The 15,274-nt window shown below is 39.7% G+C and overlaps 1 protein-coding gene across 1 annotated transcript; it reads left to right on the top strand.

Moving 5' to 3' along the window:
- The first annotated feature begins 14,323 nt into the window (after positions 1 to 14,323).
- LOC108208316 (pentatricopeptide repeat-containing protein At1g19525) lies at positions 14,324 to 14,854 on the top strand. Its single transcript, XM_064086881.1, has one exon. It carries the CDS (start codon positions 14,324 to 14,326, stop codon positions 14,852 to 14,854), a length of 531 nt encoding a protein of 176 aa, XP_063942951.1.
- The last annotated feature ends 420 nt before the right edge of the window (positions 14,855 to 15,274 follow it).

The following is a 15,274-nucleotide window of genomic DNA, read 5'->3' as shown; positions in this document are numbered from 1 at the left end:
GTCATCGATTTTAGATTTCACCTAACTGATTTTAAATTCAATTTGAAAATCAGGGAACAATCAATTCAACAAATCTTGAGGAGATGACAGAACTTCTCAACAAAGCTAGAATTCAGGCTACTAAAGAAGCAAGTCTCACACCGCACGAAAGAATTACAGAAATTGTGCTAATAGGATGAATATCGAGCTTATGAAGGAAACTGAATGAAGTCTTGAGATGATAAGTTAAAGCGTTTTCTGTTAATTTTTTTTCATTTAGACCCTTGAGTATTGTGCAATTAAAATGATATATTATGCGACTTTAGAAAATATCAAATGAACTTGAAGAGATAATGGACATTGAATGAATAATATATTAGGTATGATATAATTTGTGACTAGGAGCACTAGCATAAAATAAAATAAAATTTCGGAACCAGTTTGTCTGAAAACCAAAAGAGATTGTACTAAAACAAATGAAATGGAGCCAGCTCCGTATAGTTTCTAATATATCTTATACACTTCTAAATGATTGCTCTCTAGATTTCTTTGACAGGAGTAAAAGATAAGTTTGTTACATGTTTCATAAGAGGGGAATGTATGTACTCCCTCCATTTCAATTTACATGTCCACTTTTAAGGAATTTTTTGTTTCAAATTACTTGTCCACTTCAACTTTCAATGCAAAACCATATTTCCAAAGTCAATTATACTCCACATATCTCTTATTTAAATTTCCTAAATCAATCTCACTCCACATATTTTGATCATTAAATGCAATTAATTTGTGAACATCCACTTTCCTTAAACTGTGTGATTTTTTTAAAGTGGACATCTAATTTGAAACGGAGGGAGTAACATTTAGAGTATTGTGCAATCTGTTTTGGAAGGGCTAGTGAGGTTTTTATTCTAAAAACCTAATATGCCAGTTAGAGATATGGGGGGATTAGAAATATCTTGCAATATTTACAATATATACTGAGATCAAGTTTCTGTGAGAAGCTTTCAACAAGACTAAACGTATTGCTTGAGTTGGCAGACTATGTAATTAAATAACACTCTTAAAGAGCCTTATTTTAAAAAAATTCATCGCTTCATTACTATTCCTCTATTGGTTTGGATAATTCTATAGTAACTGATTTGGTTGAAAATGAATTGATACAGATTTCGAACTCTGAAACTAGCTAGCTACATAAATGACTATGATGTTGTCAGATTCCAAGACTCAAATTAGAATAAAATATTAAAATCTAACTTTGTTACTATGTTTTTGCAGATTAAAGAAGATCAAGTGGAACAAGCATGAACTCGAGCTTTCATTATACAATCATTCACCAGCTGATTCTGTTTATCTGTTTCTTTATCTGTTAATGAATGTAAATGCTTTGTAGACATTGTAAACGTCAACTTTTCCTATAGAATACTTAGTATCTTATATTACAATCATCTATAAGCAAATAGAACTAAAGTCCCGAGTTAGAAGTTTATCATCAATTACAAATTACAGTCATCTATGAGCGCCCGCATACTAATGTTCGAGACCATTTCTATGTTCAATCTTTTTCACTTTTGTTTCAGCTGATTCTGTTTATCTGTATCTTTATCTGTTAATGAATCAGTTTACTGAATATCCTTATCACATTCACAAAACATCTTTATCACATTCAACGAAACATCATGCAGAAGTTCACATTTTACTGAACAATATGTGAAATTGACAATAAACTATTTACTTATAAATAGCTTAATCATACTTTTCAATGAATTACTATTTTATATGTGTTTCCATAAACCAAGCTTGGTGCAAAATCGTTATCAAGTAAGATATGGTCGCACAAAATTTCATGCCACGATTGAAGAAAATATGAATAGAAAACTTCATGAAGAAGGTCAAACAAGAGTAGCATCAAAGTCTGGAACAACTTCAACTCTAGCAATAGTTGAATTTGATATTGAGGTAATTTTAAGATTATGAAGAGTAATTGTCAACTTGTCATCATACCTGAACCTGAGGAGGAAACAGGCTCACTAGTCAGTTGACTAAGTTTTTGAATCACCTAATACATTTGCTTTGATTGAAATCTTTGTTCCTACATTTTGAATAAGTAAGTTTAGACAGAAAGCGAAAGTGTAGCTACAAAACCAACGAATATAAAAATTATAGCCCTTAAATAAATACCTATAGAATCATGCGCCTACCCTTCACCTACCATGACAGAACATTAGTAGATATGAGACCTTTAACTGTGACTTCTGCATCATTTTTCTCGTAACAACCCATTTCTTTCTCATCTTCCTCAGAGTCCCATTTCCGGCCTACTACAACTGAATTATCTTGTGGTGACGCTAAAACTCTATGCTCTGTAGTTGCGCATTATGTACTATTTCAGAGACCAATGATTCCCTTTCCAGGTTCTTTGACACCAGATTCTCTGCGGTTTTCTTCCTGTATTTATCACAGTTTTCCTTTTTAGGAACCTCCTCACAACAGAGAGTTGCATTCTCATTATACTGTTTTCCTTTTATGTCTTGCTTCCCGAAAGATCCTCCGCTGCAACCTCTAGAGCATGAGTTTACACTTTGTTGGACTTGTTCAACAGAAGATGACACCTGATCTCCATCCTCTTTGTCAACTACTTTAAGATCATTACTGACTAGGATATGAACCTTTTCAGCATCTCCTTTGCTGCTTGAAATTTTATTCTCATCAACTTTAGTATCATCGTATGAACCCCGAGGAAATTCTCCAATAGGTAGTGTTGATAGAGGAATTTGGTAATCAACAAAGATGAGGTTCATGGCCGGAATCAAGATCCGTGACGGTGGTTTTGGTCGCCGGAGAGTGGTGGTTGTTTGTTTGAGGGTGGCTGAGATCAAGGGAATATATTTCTGCTCTCGTTCTCACAACTCTCGATATATCCCCTTGATGTGCCTACGTACCCCTTTATATAGGGGATCAAGCCGTACGTAGTTCTATAGAACCAAGACTCCTAGTTTGATCAGGACTAGGCCTCTTGGGGATAAGACCAACCGTGGGTCGGAGACTTATCACTTAGAGTTCTACTCCAGTTAGAAGTAAGCCTTGAGACAACTACCTTAGAATCCTAGTCCAAGTACATCACGGATACGGCATCACCTCCACTACGAGAGGTGACACTAACCGCTACTCTTCGTAACATGGAGGAGACATCGGACAGAGTCGTGACCACTTCCATGAGGCGTAGGGACGCGTCCTTACCCCCTAGTGAAGGTTCTCACTAAGAGATAAGACAATTGAGGAGCCAAGTTACACGATCGTCCCAGTCCCCCAATGAGGACTAACTCACCAGAATACAGGACCCGGACATATGATCGGCCTTCGTGTTACCCCTGAGGGCCTTCTACAACCATGATCACCCCAGGCCCCCGCACGAGGACAACCCGGCAGATAGCAGGACTGGGGATTATAGATCATGCCCGGACGTAACCCGGGAACTACCAGATGAGCCTGATAACTACCAGATGAGCTCTGGCACTAGTCTTCATATCCCTCGGAAGGGTAGGTCTTCGTATCCCTCGGAAGGGTCGTCGTCGAGACTCACTCAACCTCACACATATTCATCACCTGTGGGCGCGACCACGGAGGGCGCGCCCTTGATCCTTGTTCCTCATTCTCTTCACACTTCAGACACGTGACATCGTGCTCTTGAGACAAAGGGCCGCGCCTCCCGGATTACCCGCGGAGGGCGCGCCCTCTCCCAATTCACGTGACCAAATGTGGCCAAATATGGTCAAGCCTCTCATAGAGGTTACACCTCCAAAGGCTACGCCCTCTCATTGAGTTCAAGCCTCTCATAGAGGTCACACCTCCCACAGAGGTTACACCTCCAAGGGGTACGCCCTCTCAAAGAGGTCACACCTCCGAGGGCCGCGCCCTATCACATAGGCCAAGCCTTCCGAGGGCTACGCCCTCTCATAGAGGTTACACCTCCAAGGGGTACGCCCTCTCATTCAATGCGTCCACATGTGGGCGCGACCCCTAAAGGCGCGCCCTTCATCTTCGATGTCTTGTCCCATGAGTCGTCTCAACAGGTCAGACATGTCTTCTAATATCCGAAGGCCGCGCCCACGGGATCACCCCGCCAAGGGCGCGCCCTTGGTCTTCTTCCCATGGCTATTCAAGATACTCCACTGACATGCTCCCCCCTGCCAGGAGGCCGCGCCCTCGGAATTACCTCCGAAAAGGGCGCGCCCTCTATAAGATTACCAGGGCCAAATCTGGCCATAACAAGTACTCCCCAAATTTTCTTGATATTGGAGATATCAGGGAAATTTTTACCCCATACCACACATCCTCTTCCGAGAGCGCGTCCGCGCATAGAGGCGCGACATAAGCCACTATTATTCCTCGAGATTCCAAGATGCAGGTTGTGCACAGACCTTGCAAGTATATAATGTCGGTATCTTTGATTATTTTAGCAAAGTGGCTAGACATGAGGCTGGCGCATCTTTATGATGTGTTCATAAGTAATGAGCAATCTTTATAAAAGAAAACAGGGGACGCGACCTATCTGTCGTTTGACAGTGGCGCAGCTTCGCTTATTCCCTCCAAAGAACACATTCAACCATAACATTCGCGCCAATGAACTTCAACAAAAGAAGGGCGCGCCTTCGCGGTGCGAAGGTTGGTGGCTGTTTTTCAGCCTTAGTGTGTCCATGGTACCTAGGAACAGTACATATAAGGCGCGACTTACAAAACGGCGCCGCCTTGTTATAATATGACCCCTTTTTTATCTTTTTCTAAAGAATTGCCTAAGCAGAGGGCGCGGCTGATGGCGCTGCCTTGCAATATTTCTTTTCTTTCAAGGACTGTATAAGCAGAGGGCGCAGCCTACGGCGCAGCCTTACTTGTAACGTGGGCTCTTTTGATCTTTTCCAAGGATTAAGTAGAGGGCGCAGCCTTTGGCGCAGCCTTACTTTTTCACGCGTGAATCACTTGCTTAAGAAATTCAAAAGGACCACTCCCCAGTCCATACATCATCCCATATGGGGCATCACGAATCTTATCGTGGTTTATATAACTCCGGTGCATCGCACGGGTCCCAGAGCTCATAGCTCAATGGGGAATCAATAGTATAAAGCGTTACCCAGAGAATATCATGGATGGTTAAAATTCATAGCACCCAGAGCTGGTCATTGATAATTAGGCAACTTTTGAAAGGCCTTAAGTGTATCATGGTCAAAGACCTTGTAGGTATCATGCTACGTTCATGATGAACGGAGGACGCGCTCTCATCAAGATGGACAGCTCCTTTAGCATGTCGGACTTGACCTGCACTCAATCATGTATACCACTTAATAATGGCGGTCAGTGTTACCTCATGACGTGCCCTGTTAGGGGGAAGGCGTGTCCTCCCGAATTATCAACCCTGGAAACATGACTTTGGAACTCGGGGTGCGTCCAACTAGAAGGAGGCGCGTCTTTGAAGCATCTCCCTTCTCAACCTTATTATCCTGGGGGCGCGCCCTCATGCGCTTCCTCAAGTGATGAGTACTTCCGAGAGGGCGCGCCCTAGGGAGGGACGTGACCTCTTCAAGACTAGTGAGCTCCTTCCTGAGTATGTTTGTCTTGTTGGAGGAAAATGCGACTACTCCTCACGGCAAAGAGGTGTTCTCCTCATAAAGGTAACACCGTATTACCCGGAGGTGCGCCTTCTTCGAAGGTGTTAGGGAATTCGTTCCTCACGGTGGTAATTGAGCACCACATCACTTGGAGGCGTACCCTGTCACGGGGAGGTGTACCCTGTCCAGGGGAGGTGTACTCTATCCGGGGGAGGTGTTTAGGGCTTTTTCTTCCTTTAATTCATATTTAAGTGCCCTAAGTTGACCGGGCCAGCAGCTAATCCAAACGGACCTAAAAAACGAAACTTTCCACAATCGGGGTAGCGCGGGCGCGCTACCAGGGCGCACCCAGGGCGCGGGCGCGCCGCTCCAGGGCGCGGGCGCTCCCAGGGCGCGGGCGCGCCGCTCCAGGGCGCGGGCGCTCCCAGGGCGCGGGCGCGCCGCTCCAGGGCGCAGGCGCGCCACAATGACAGACACGGGCGCTCCAAGGGCGCTCCCAGGGCGCGGGCGCGCCGCTCCAGGGCGCGGGCGCTCCCAGGGCGCTCCCAGGGCGCACCCAGGGCGCGGGCGCGCCGCTCCAGGGCGCGGGCGCTCACAGGGCGCACCCAGGGCGCGGGCGCGCCGCTCCAGGGCGCGGGCGCTCACAGGGCGCGCCGCTCCTGGGCGCGGGCGCTTCCAGGGCGCGGGCGCGCCGCTCCAGGGCGCGGGCGCGCCACATGGGCAGACCCCGGGCGCTACCAGGGCGCTCTAGGGCGCTCGTGATTTTCTTTCTTTTCGCTTCATTTCTCGACTTCCAACCCACCGTATAAGCTTGGAAAAGTCCATACTCCCTCCACCTAGGCTCTTCTGTCCGGGGGAGGCGTACCCTCTTCGTAGGTGTCAAGGGATGCATTCCTAACGGTGGTCGACGGACACCACATCACCTGGAGGCGTACCCTGTCGGGGGGAGGTGTACTCTGTCCGGGGGAGGCGTACCCTGTTCGGGGGAGGTGTACCCTCTTCGTAGGTGTTAGGTCTCCGAAAATCGCATCCTTCACCGACTCCCCGGTCCAGAATACCTTGTTCGCATGTTAGGTTACCTCCTAGAATTTCGTTGATGATCGTCCTCCTTCAAACTCCCGACGAAGGTCTCATCTTCTCTTGTGCTCTAGCCATCGCCCTGCCGGAAAACGATCCTCCTCTACGTGCGAATCTCCGTCGTGTGACATCTCTTCCTCTTAAGATGATGATCTTGAATAGCCCCTCCTTCTAGCGCCAATTTGTTGATAGAGGAATTTGGTAATCAACAAAGATGAGTTTCATGGCCGGAATCAAGATCCGTGACGGTGGTTTTGGTCGCCGGAGAGTGGTGGTTGTTTGTTTGAGGGTGGCTGAGATCAAGGGAATATATTTCTGCTCTCGTTCTCACAACTCTCGATATATCCCCTTGATGTGCCTACGTACCCCTTTATATAGGGGATCAAGCCGTACGTAGTTCTATAGAACCAAGACTCCTAGTTTGATCAGGACTAGGCCTCTTGGGGATAAGACCAACCGTTGGTCGGAGACTTATCACTTAGAGTTCTACTCCAGTTAGAAGTAAGCCTTGAGACAACTACCTTAGAATCCTAGTCCAAGTACATCACGGATACGGCATCACCTCCACTACGAGAGGTGACACTAACCGCTACTCTTCGTAACATGGAGGAGACATCGGACAGAGTCGTGACCACTTCCATGAGGCGTAGGGACGCGTCCTTACCCCCTAGTGAAGGTTCTCACTAAGAGATAAGACAATTGAGGAGCCAAGTTACACGATCGTCCCAGTCCCCCAATGAGGACTAACTCACCAGAATACAGGACCCGGACATATGATCGGCCTTCGTGTTACCCCTGAGGGCCTTCTACAACCATGATCACCCCAGGCCCCCGCACGAGGACAACCCGGCAGATAGCAGGACTGGGGATTATAGATCATGCCCGGACGTAACCCGGGAACTACCAGATGAGCCTGATAACTACCAGATGAGCTCTGGCACTAGTCTTCATATCCCTCGGAAGGGTAGGTCTTCGTATCCCTCGGAAGGGTCGTCGTCGAGACTCACTCAACCTCACACATATTCATCACCTGTGGGCGCGACCACGGAGGGCGCGCCCTTGATCCTTGTTCCTCATTCTCTTCACACTTCAGACACGTGACATCGTGCTCTTGAGACAAAGGGCCGCGCCTCCCGGATTACCCGCGGAGGGCGCGCCCTCTCCCAATTCACGTGACCAAATGTGGCCAAATATGGTCAAGCCTCTCATAGAGGTTACACCTCCAAAGGCTACGCCCTCTCATTGAGTTCAAGCCTCTCATAGAGGTCACACCTCCCACAGAGGTTACACCTCCAAGGGGTACGCCCTCTCAAAGAGGTCACACCTCCGAGGGCCGCGCCCTATCACATAGGCCAAGCCTTCCGAGGGCTACGCCCTCTCATAGAGGTTACACCTCCAAGGGGTACGCCCTCTCATTCAATGCGTCCACATGTGGGCGCGACCCCTAAAGGCGCGCCCTTCATCTTCGATGTCTTGTCCCATGAGTCGTCTCAACAGGTCAGACATGTCTTCTAATATCCGAAGGCCGCGCCCACGGGATCACCCCGCCAAGGGCGCGCCCTTGGTCTTCTTCCCATGGCTATTCAAGATACTCCACTGACATGCTCCCCCCTGCCAGGAGGCCGCGCCCTCGGAATTACCTCCGAAAAGGGCGCGCCCTCTATAAGATTACCAGGGCCAAATCTGGCCATAACAGGTAGCTCTTCAGAATCTGTAGAGTCTTGTGAAACCAAATCTTGATCATCTTTGTATAATTTTTTTTTTATATTGGTCCCAACATTCTACACCTGTCTTTCGACAAACTTAATAGCATCTTGTGCATAAGGAATTGCAGTTGTGAACAATATAAATATGAAAAACAAATATCACATTCATTCAAGTTAAAACCAGATACATGTGATGTACATGATTACTTGGAACCATCCAACATATGGTAGATGAAATGCAGATTAGGTAGACAACGAGAACAGAAATAAAGGTTATCTACATTAATAGTTACATACCTCTTCTTGAATTAAGTAGAACATGCAGACAACAAATAGAATTATCAAACAGGAGAAATCCAAATGCTAGCCACTAACATTATAATTTGATTGTCTTGTATTGCATCTCTTATAGTATGAAGTACATGTAAAAAGTTGGTCGGTTTATTCATAAGGTAGAGAACCATAAAAGTAACATGTTTCAATTGGCAGTAGACTCGTGACAGTAGTCAGTATACTCTCTTATTTTTTTGGTAAATATTCGGTCTGGATAATTGATAAGTTTATATTTTACTGTGATTTTGTTTTTATTGTGATTTTATTATTACTATGGAAGCATGTCAGAAAAATCGTATCTAGTCGGTGAGGTGAAAACTGGATTATGGATGATAATATTTAAATTTCTTTAGTTTTCATTATTAAATAATTAAAATTTCAAGTACTATTTTTGGTAAGTTGAGTGACATGATTTTTCATCATAATTATAAAACTAGTAATTTAATCACTTTGAGTACAAATATTATAAAATATAAAATTTGAGAAATTTATAAAATTTTAGGAAATTTTAAAATAATTATAATTTCATCATAATAATAAAATTTTAGAAAATTTTCTAGTTTCGTAAATATCTATCGGGTAGTGTCAACCCAAATACCACATCAGTTAGATAATAAAAAATATCTTGTATAGCAGCGAATTAACTTTGTTAGTGCAAGATTTTTGGAATATGCCTAATAACAAATGCGTGCTTGCCTAGTCGAAAGCGAACAATACCAAGTTAAAAATTGTGCACGGTCAATAAAATTATATAAAATTCAAATATTTTCTTTTCTTAAATTCGAATTAATCAAAATATGGATTAAATACAAAATATTTTGAAATTAGTTTTGTTTTTTCTTAAACAAAAGATCCAAAAAGCATATGGAATATTAAAAAAGTTTATTATTTAAACTTCAAAAAAGACCGATTGAAGCTCGATCTAACTCAATCTGGTTTGGCCCGAGTCTCGTTTTTTTGGAGAAGCCAAGCTCGAGGTGTCGACCCGGTTTAAAAATATCCTAATTACTTTTGGGAAAAAATTGATATTATAAAAAAATACCTTTTTTTCACAAGAAAAAAGTACTCATTTTTAATTCACCTAATTGATTATTTTTCAAATCTATACTATCTATATCTATATCTATACTTCTATACTATTAAAGCCGAAACATTAAAAGTTTGGTCGGTCGGTACGCGGGCTTTTATGTGGACTTTTATAATTAGCGGGCTTCAAACAAAATATAGACAAATCAAACCATAAAATATAATTAGCGGGCTTCAAACAATATATAAACAAATCAAAACATAAAACAAATATAAGATCAAAACATAAAACAAATATAAAATCTATTTGACTATACCAAAACTAAAGTCAAACCTTAAAAAATATTATACTATTAAAGCCGAAACATTAAAAATTTGATCTCGGTACGCGGGCTTTTATAAAGACTTTTATGATTAGCGGGCTTCAAACAAAATATAAACAAACCAAAACATAAAACAAATATAAAATCAAAACATAGAACAAATATAAGACCAATTTGACTATACCAAAAACTAAAGTCAAACCTTTAAAAATATATACGCATCTATCTATACTATACTATTAAAGTCGAAACATTGAAAATTTGGTCAGTCGGTACTTGGGCCAAAATACGGGCCTATCTATATACCAATTATTTTTTTTAACTGAAATATGTTATCTTTTTTTTATATTTTCTAAATAAAAAACTCTATTATTTAAAATAACATCGAAAAACATAATAATTACCTTTTTAACTAAAACACATTATCTTTTTTATATATTCTAACAAAAAAACGGATACTCTACAATTAACACAGGCTACATATATCATAATTTTATTCTCACAAAAATATTAGTTTACCATACTATTAAAGCCGAAACATTAAACTTTTGGTCGGTCGGTACTTGGGCCAAATTATGGGTCTACTTATATAATCAATTATCTTTCTAACTAAATCCATTATCTTTTTTTTTTATATGTTCAAACTAAAAAAACTCAATTTTCTAAAAATAATATTGGACAACATAGCAACTACTTTTTTTTTTATAACTAAAACACATTTTTTTTCAAAATCCTAACTAGAAATTCGATTTTCCTAAAATAACACATGCAACATTCATATAAAATATATCTATATTATTATTATACTATTAGAGCCGAAACATTAAAAATTTGGTCAGTCGGTACTTGAGCCAAAATACGAGCCTATCTATATACCAATTATTCTTTTAAATTAAAATATGTTATCTTTTTTTTATATTTTCTAACTAAAAAAACTCCATCATTTAAAATAACATCGAGAAACATAGTAATTACTTTTTTAACTAAAACACATTATCTTTATTATATTTTTCAACTAAAAAATGGATTTTCTACATATATAAAAATATAATATTATTATATATCATTATTAATAAATAACCTGTGATATTTTTCAACCAAAATACATTAACATTATTTTTAAATACACTAATGGAATCACTTTAAAAGTAATATTATAAATATATAATATACTATTATACTGTTAAATTCCAAACATAAAAAGTTCAGTTAGTCGGTAGGTCAGTCGAGTTTGGTGAGCCGGTTGGTATTCGACCCACGAACCTTCTTAATTTATAACATGTTATAATATATTTTAATATCTATCAAACCAAAACATTTAGATTAGTATGATGGGTCGGTATTTGGTTTTACGCGTCTTTTTTAACTTAATATGTTACATACTATATTATTAATTTATCAATAACGAAATATTAAAAGATTGATTGGTTGATTTATATCTGATTTTATAGATCTCCTTAAATTATAACATGAAAAAAAAATATATTTTAACATTCTCGGTAAAATATATATGTTCGATCTAATTTTTAATTAGACATTGGACGAAATTATATATAAGAATTTATCATATGTTAAATAAAAAATTTATTTAATTATATTATTCTATCATAATTTTATTCTCACAATAATATTAGTTTAAATTAAAATATATACGATAAAATAACAAATATTATAACCGCCCGTGCATTGCACGGGTTATAAGCTAGTTATTATATTATAATAGACGAAACATTAAAAGTTTGGTACGGTACCTGTTTTTTGGTATATAATTTTACATAATTACCTTTACTTATTATATACTAAAATATATGATATCAAAAATTTCAGGTTCAAATCCCATCAACTACAAGTAAAAAATTGATTTTAAATTTCGTTAATTACATATTATTGTAATATAATAATCGATATAAAATATTAATTACGGAATTTAAACTAGTAAATATACTAATAAATATTTACCCAAAACAATAAATATACAAACCATCATGTCGTTTAATAAATTAAAAAAGTTCAACTAAATTATCTTTTAAATTCAAAATGAAAATTTTAATATCATTTATGTAATTAATTAGAAACAGACCATTTTATTTCTAAATTTTAATATTTTTTTGCTTATGTCATTATATGTGTTCACTATTTTTTTTGTTTTTTTTTGAAAAGGAAAATAAATTTCCATTGATACTAAATATCAAATATACAATGTCCGACGGAACAGAGTTTCTTTCATCCACAAAAGTATACAATCTAACCGAAGAGTAAGCTAGTACTCCCGGATGCTTAGACGATATGGCCTTTAATGTCCGAAAAGAAAACCTACCAATTGGGACTCGTTAAAACCCCGCAAGAGTAAAAACCCTATGGGAAAAAAACTCAAGGGGAAAAAAAGTACCCTCCAAAGCAAATATACATTCTTTACAAAGAAATTACAAGATAAAACTCGTATCCTCCGATGCTAAAATGATTTGTACACTTATGTCCTTTTTCATCTGCTACCTCTAAAATTCCGTAGAGTGCAATATTTAACATTGAACCTGCAAGATATTATAAACATTAAATAAAAATAGTTAGCGAACACTAAAGATAAAATAGTATGGAAACAATTCATATACACCAACATTAAATAGTAATTAATTAAAAATAAAAACACGTCAATAAATGACACTTAATTGTGGTCAAAATATTCCACAAACATAACTCATAAAAGAGACAATTAAGCCTTCAATTAAGGCACAATTAACAAAACATTAACGCCGTAATTAAGGCACAATTAATGCATCTTTTCTGAAACCCACACACGGATCTCATTCTGATCCCGGAACTGCCGCCGTCACCACCATCCTCTTCGGCTACCACCGCTATCATGTCTCTCCCGTACGAGATCGTGGAGTCATTAGCTGAGTCTCGTCGGTAGCTTTCTTTAGTTTTTATATATCCCTGAAAAAAGACAAAAAAACACACAAAGCAAACATGCAGCCATGGGATTTCTGAAAAATGGATTAGAAATCCTCGAGTTTTTAATCGATTTTGTGAATCAAATCGTAGGTGAGGATGAAATGGTTCAAATCTGGCTATTTTAGTTAAACGGAGAAATCAGAATACAAGGTTTTCTGTGAGCAAAGTCTTCGTCTCTACCAAAAACAATATATAAATAAATAATACAAAATCAAACCAAGGCCAGGGTTGTAAATGGATTTGGGGAGTTTGCACACTACTGTACAATTGGGCTCACATGTAGAAGGAGTTTTGATGAGACTGTGGAAATTGATAGTGAGTGGGGAATGGAGGAGGACGGCCGGAGCTCGTGTCGGCGACGGAGACTCTCGGCGGCGTCGAGAGTGGCAGAGGAGGGAGAGAATGGAAAGGAGAGTACTCAATCTTTCATCCATCTTTTATACGTGTTCACTATTGTTGTGCAGTAGTTTGGAAGAAATGTTTTTATATAATGGATACAGCAACCTAAATATTAGGCAAATGAAGAGATTGCACAAGGTCCTGTACAAGTGCCTAAAAGGCCAAAACTTGCTGGTGGATTTGTGAAGATGCTGCTATATATGAACTTCTATAAATCCCTCTACAGTGTATTTAGCATCTTTTGATTGTCCTGTTGCTAATTTGGCATCAGTTGCAGATAATGACAAGATTGTTAATTACATCTTCCCGAAACTCTTGGGGCTGCTACTGTCAGTTACAATTTCCGCATGCTCTAATATTATTTGGGCTATTTGTTTTCTAGGTTGCGGAGCTTCTACTCGAAGAATCTTTCCAAACAAATATTCGTGATTACTCAAAGCTTATTGATACCCATGCAAAAGAGAATAGATTAGAAGATGCAGAGAGAATTCTGAAAAAAATGAATGAAGCTGGAATCATACCAGATATTTTGACATTAAATGTTCTGGTTCACATGTACAGCAAAGCAGGCAACCTTGATCGAACATAAGAGGCATTTGATAGCTTAAGGAGCCAAGGTTTCGTTCCTGATGTAAATGTCTACAATGCCTATATCCTGGCTTGTGTAAATGCTGGAAAACCAAAATTGGCCGAGTCAATTGTAACTGAGATGGAGACTAGGGATATCAAACCCACAGGGGAAATATATATGGCCTTACTTCGGTCATTTGTTCAGACTTGTGATATTATTGGAACACAGAGAATTGCTACTACTATGCAGCTTGCAGGGTTCCATCCAACCAAGTAATTCTGTCGGTTGCTTGTTGAGGCATATGGGCAAACCGGAGATCCAGATCAAGCAAGGCACCAATTTGACCACATGCTTAGTATGGGTCACAAGGCAGATGACAGGTCTACTGCTAGCATGATTGCGGCTTATGAGACTAAAAATCTATTGGACAAGGCCTTGGATCTTTTGCTGCAGCTTGAGAAGGATGGCTTTGAGCCTGGTGTTGCTACTTACAGTGTTCTGGTGGACTGGTTTGGCCAATTACAGTTGGTTGAGGAAGCCGAAGATTTGTTGAGTAAGATCACTGAGCTGGGTGAGGCTCCTCCTTTAAAGCTTCACATAAGCCTTTGTGACATGTACTTGAAAGCCGGGATTGAGAAGAAGGCTCTTCAAGCCTTAGGAGTTATAGAGAGTAAGAAGGATCAACTGAATCATGGAGAGTTTGAGAGGGTTATCAGATCACTTATAAATGGTGGATTTGCCCAAGATGCTAAGAGAGTACAAGGATTAATGGAAACCAGGGGTTTTACTGCATCAGATCAACTTAAAGTGCATCTGATGGCGATTGAGACTTTAAACAACACCAAGAGACCAACTTGGTCTAAACCAATGTTGCAGGTAAAGCGGTAAATGGAGTAGATTGAGCTCTTCAAATATTAGTATGTGAAGTAAGTAACAATGGTTCACGGTTATCTTGATGTTATGTAATGCATGTTCCCCTGTTTTGTGAACAGCTGATGAAATAGTAGTTACTAGTAGTTCTGAACTGTAGCTGTAACTAGCAAGTAATCTTTCCAGGATTAAAGTTTACTAGTGCATTGCAAAATAACGTAAAAGATGTATATTTTTGGTTCAAACTGTTTTGATAATTAATGAAGCTGATTCAAGATATGAACAAAAATTTTTTATCTCGAGCATTGTAATCCAGTGGATATCCCTCTTTAGGGTATGACACATTTTGATTGCATGTGTGTGAGTATTAGGGTAATGCCAATGAGAAGGCATTGAGCAAATGTCAGCTCTTCTTGCCTTTCAAGATACGTATTGTGC

The sequence above is a fragment of the Daucus carota genome, chromosome 2 (assembly GCF_001625215.2).
Source record: "Daucus carota subsp. sativus chromosome 2, DH1 v3.0, whole genome shotgun sequence".
Taxonomy (NCBI): Eukaryota; Viridiplantae; Streptophyta; class Magnoliopsida; order Apiales; family Apiaceae; genus Daucus; species Daucus carota.
The sequence above is the reverse complement of the archived record's forward strand: the minus strand, read 5'-3'. Positions and strand labels throughout refer to the sequence as shown.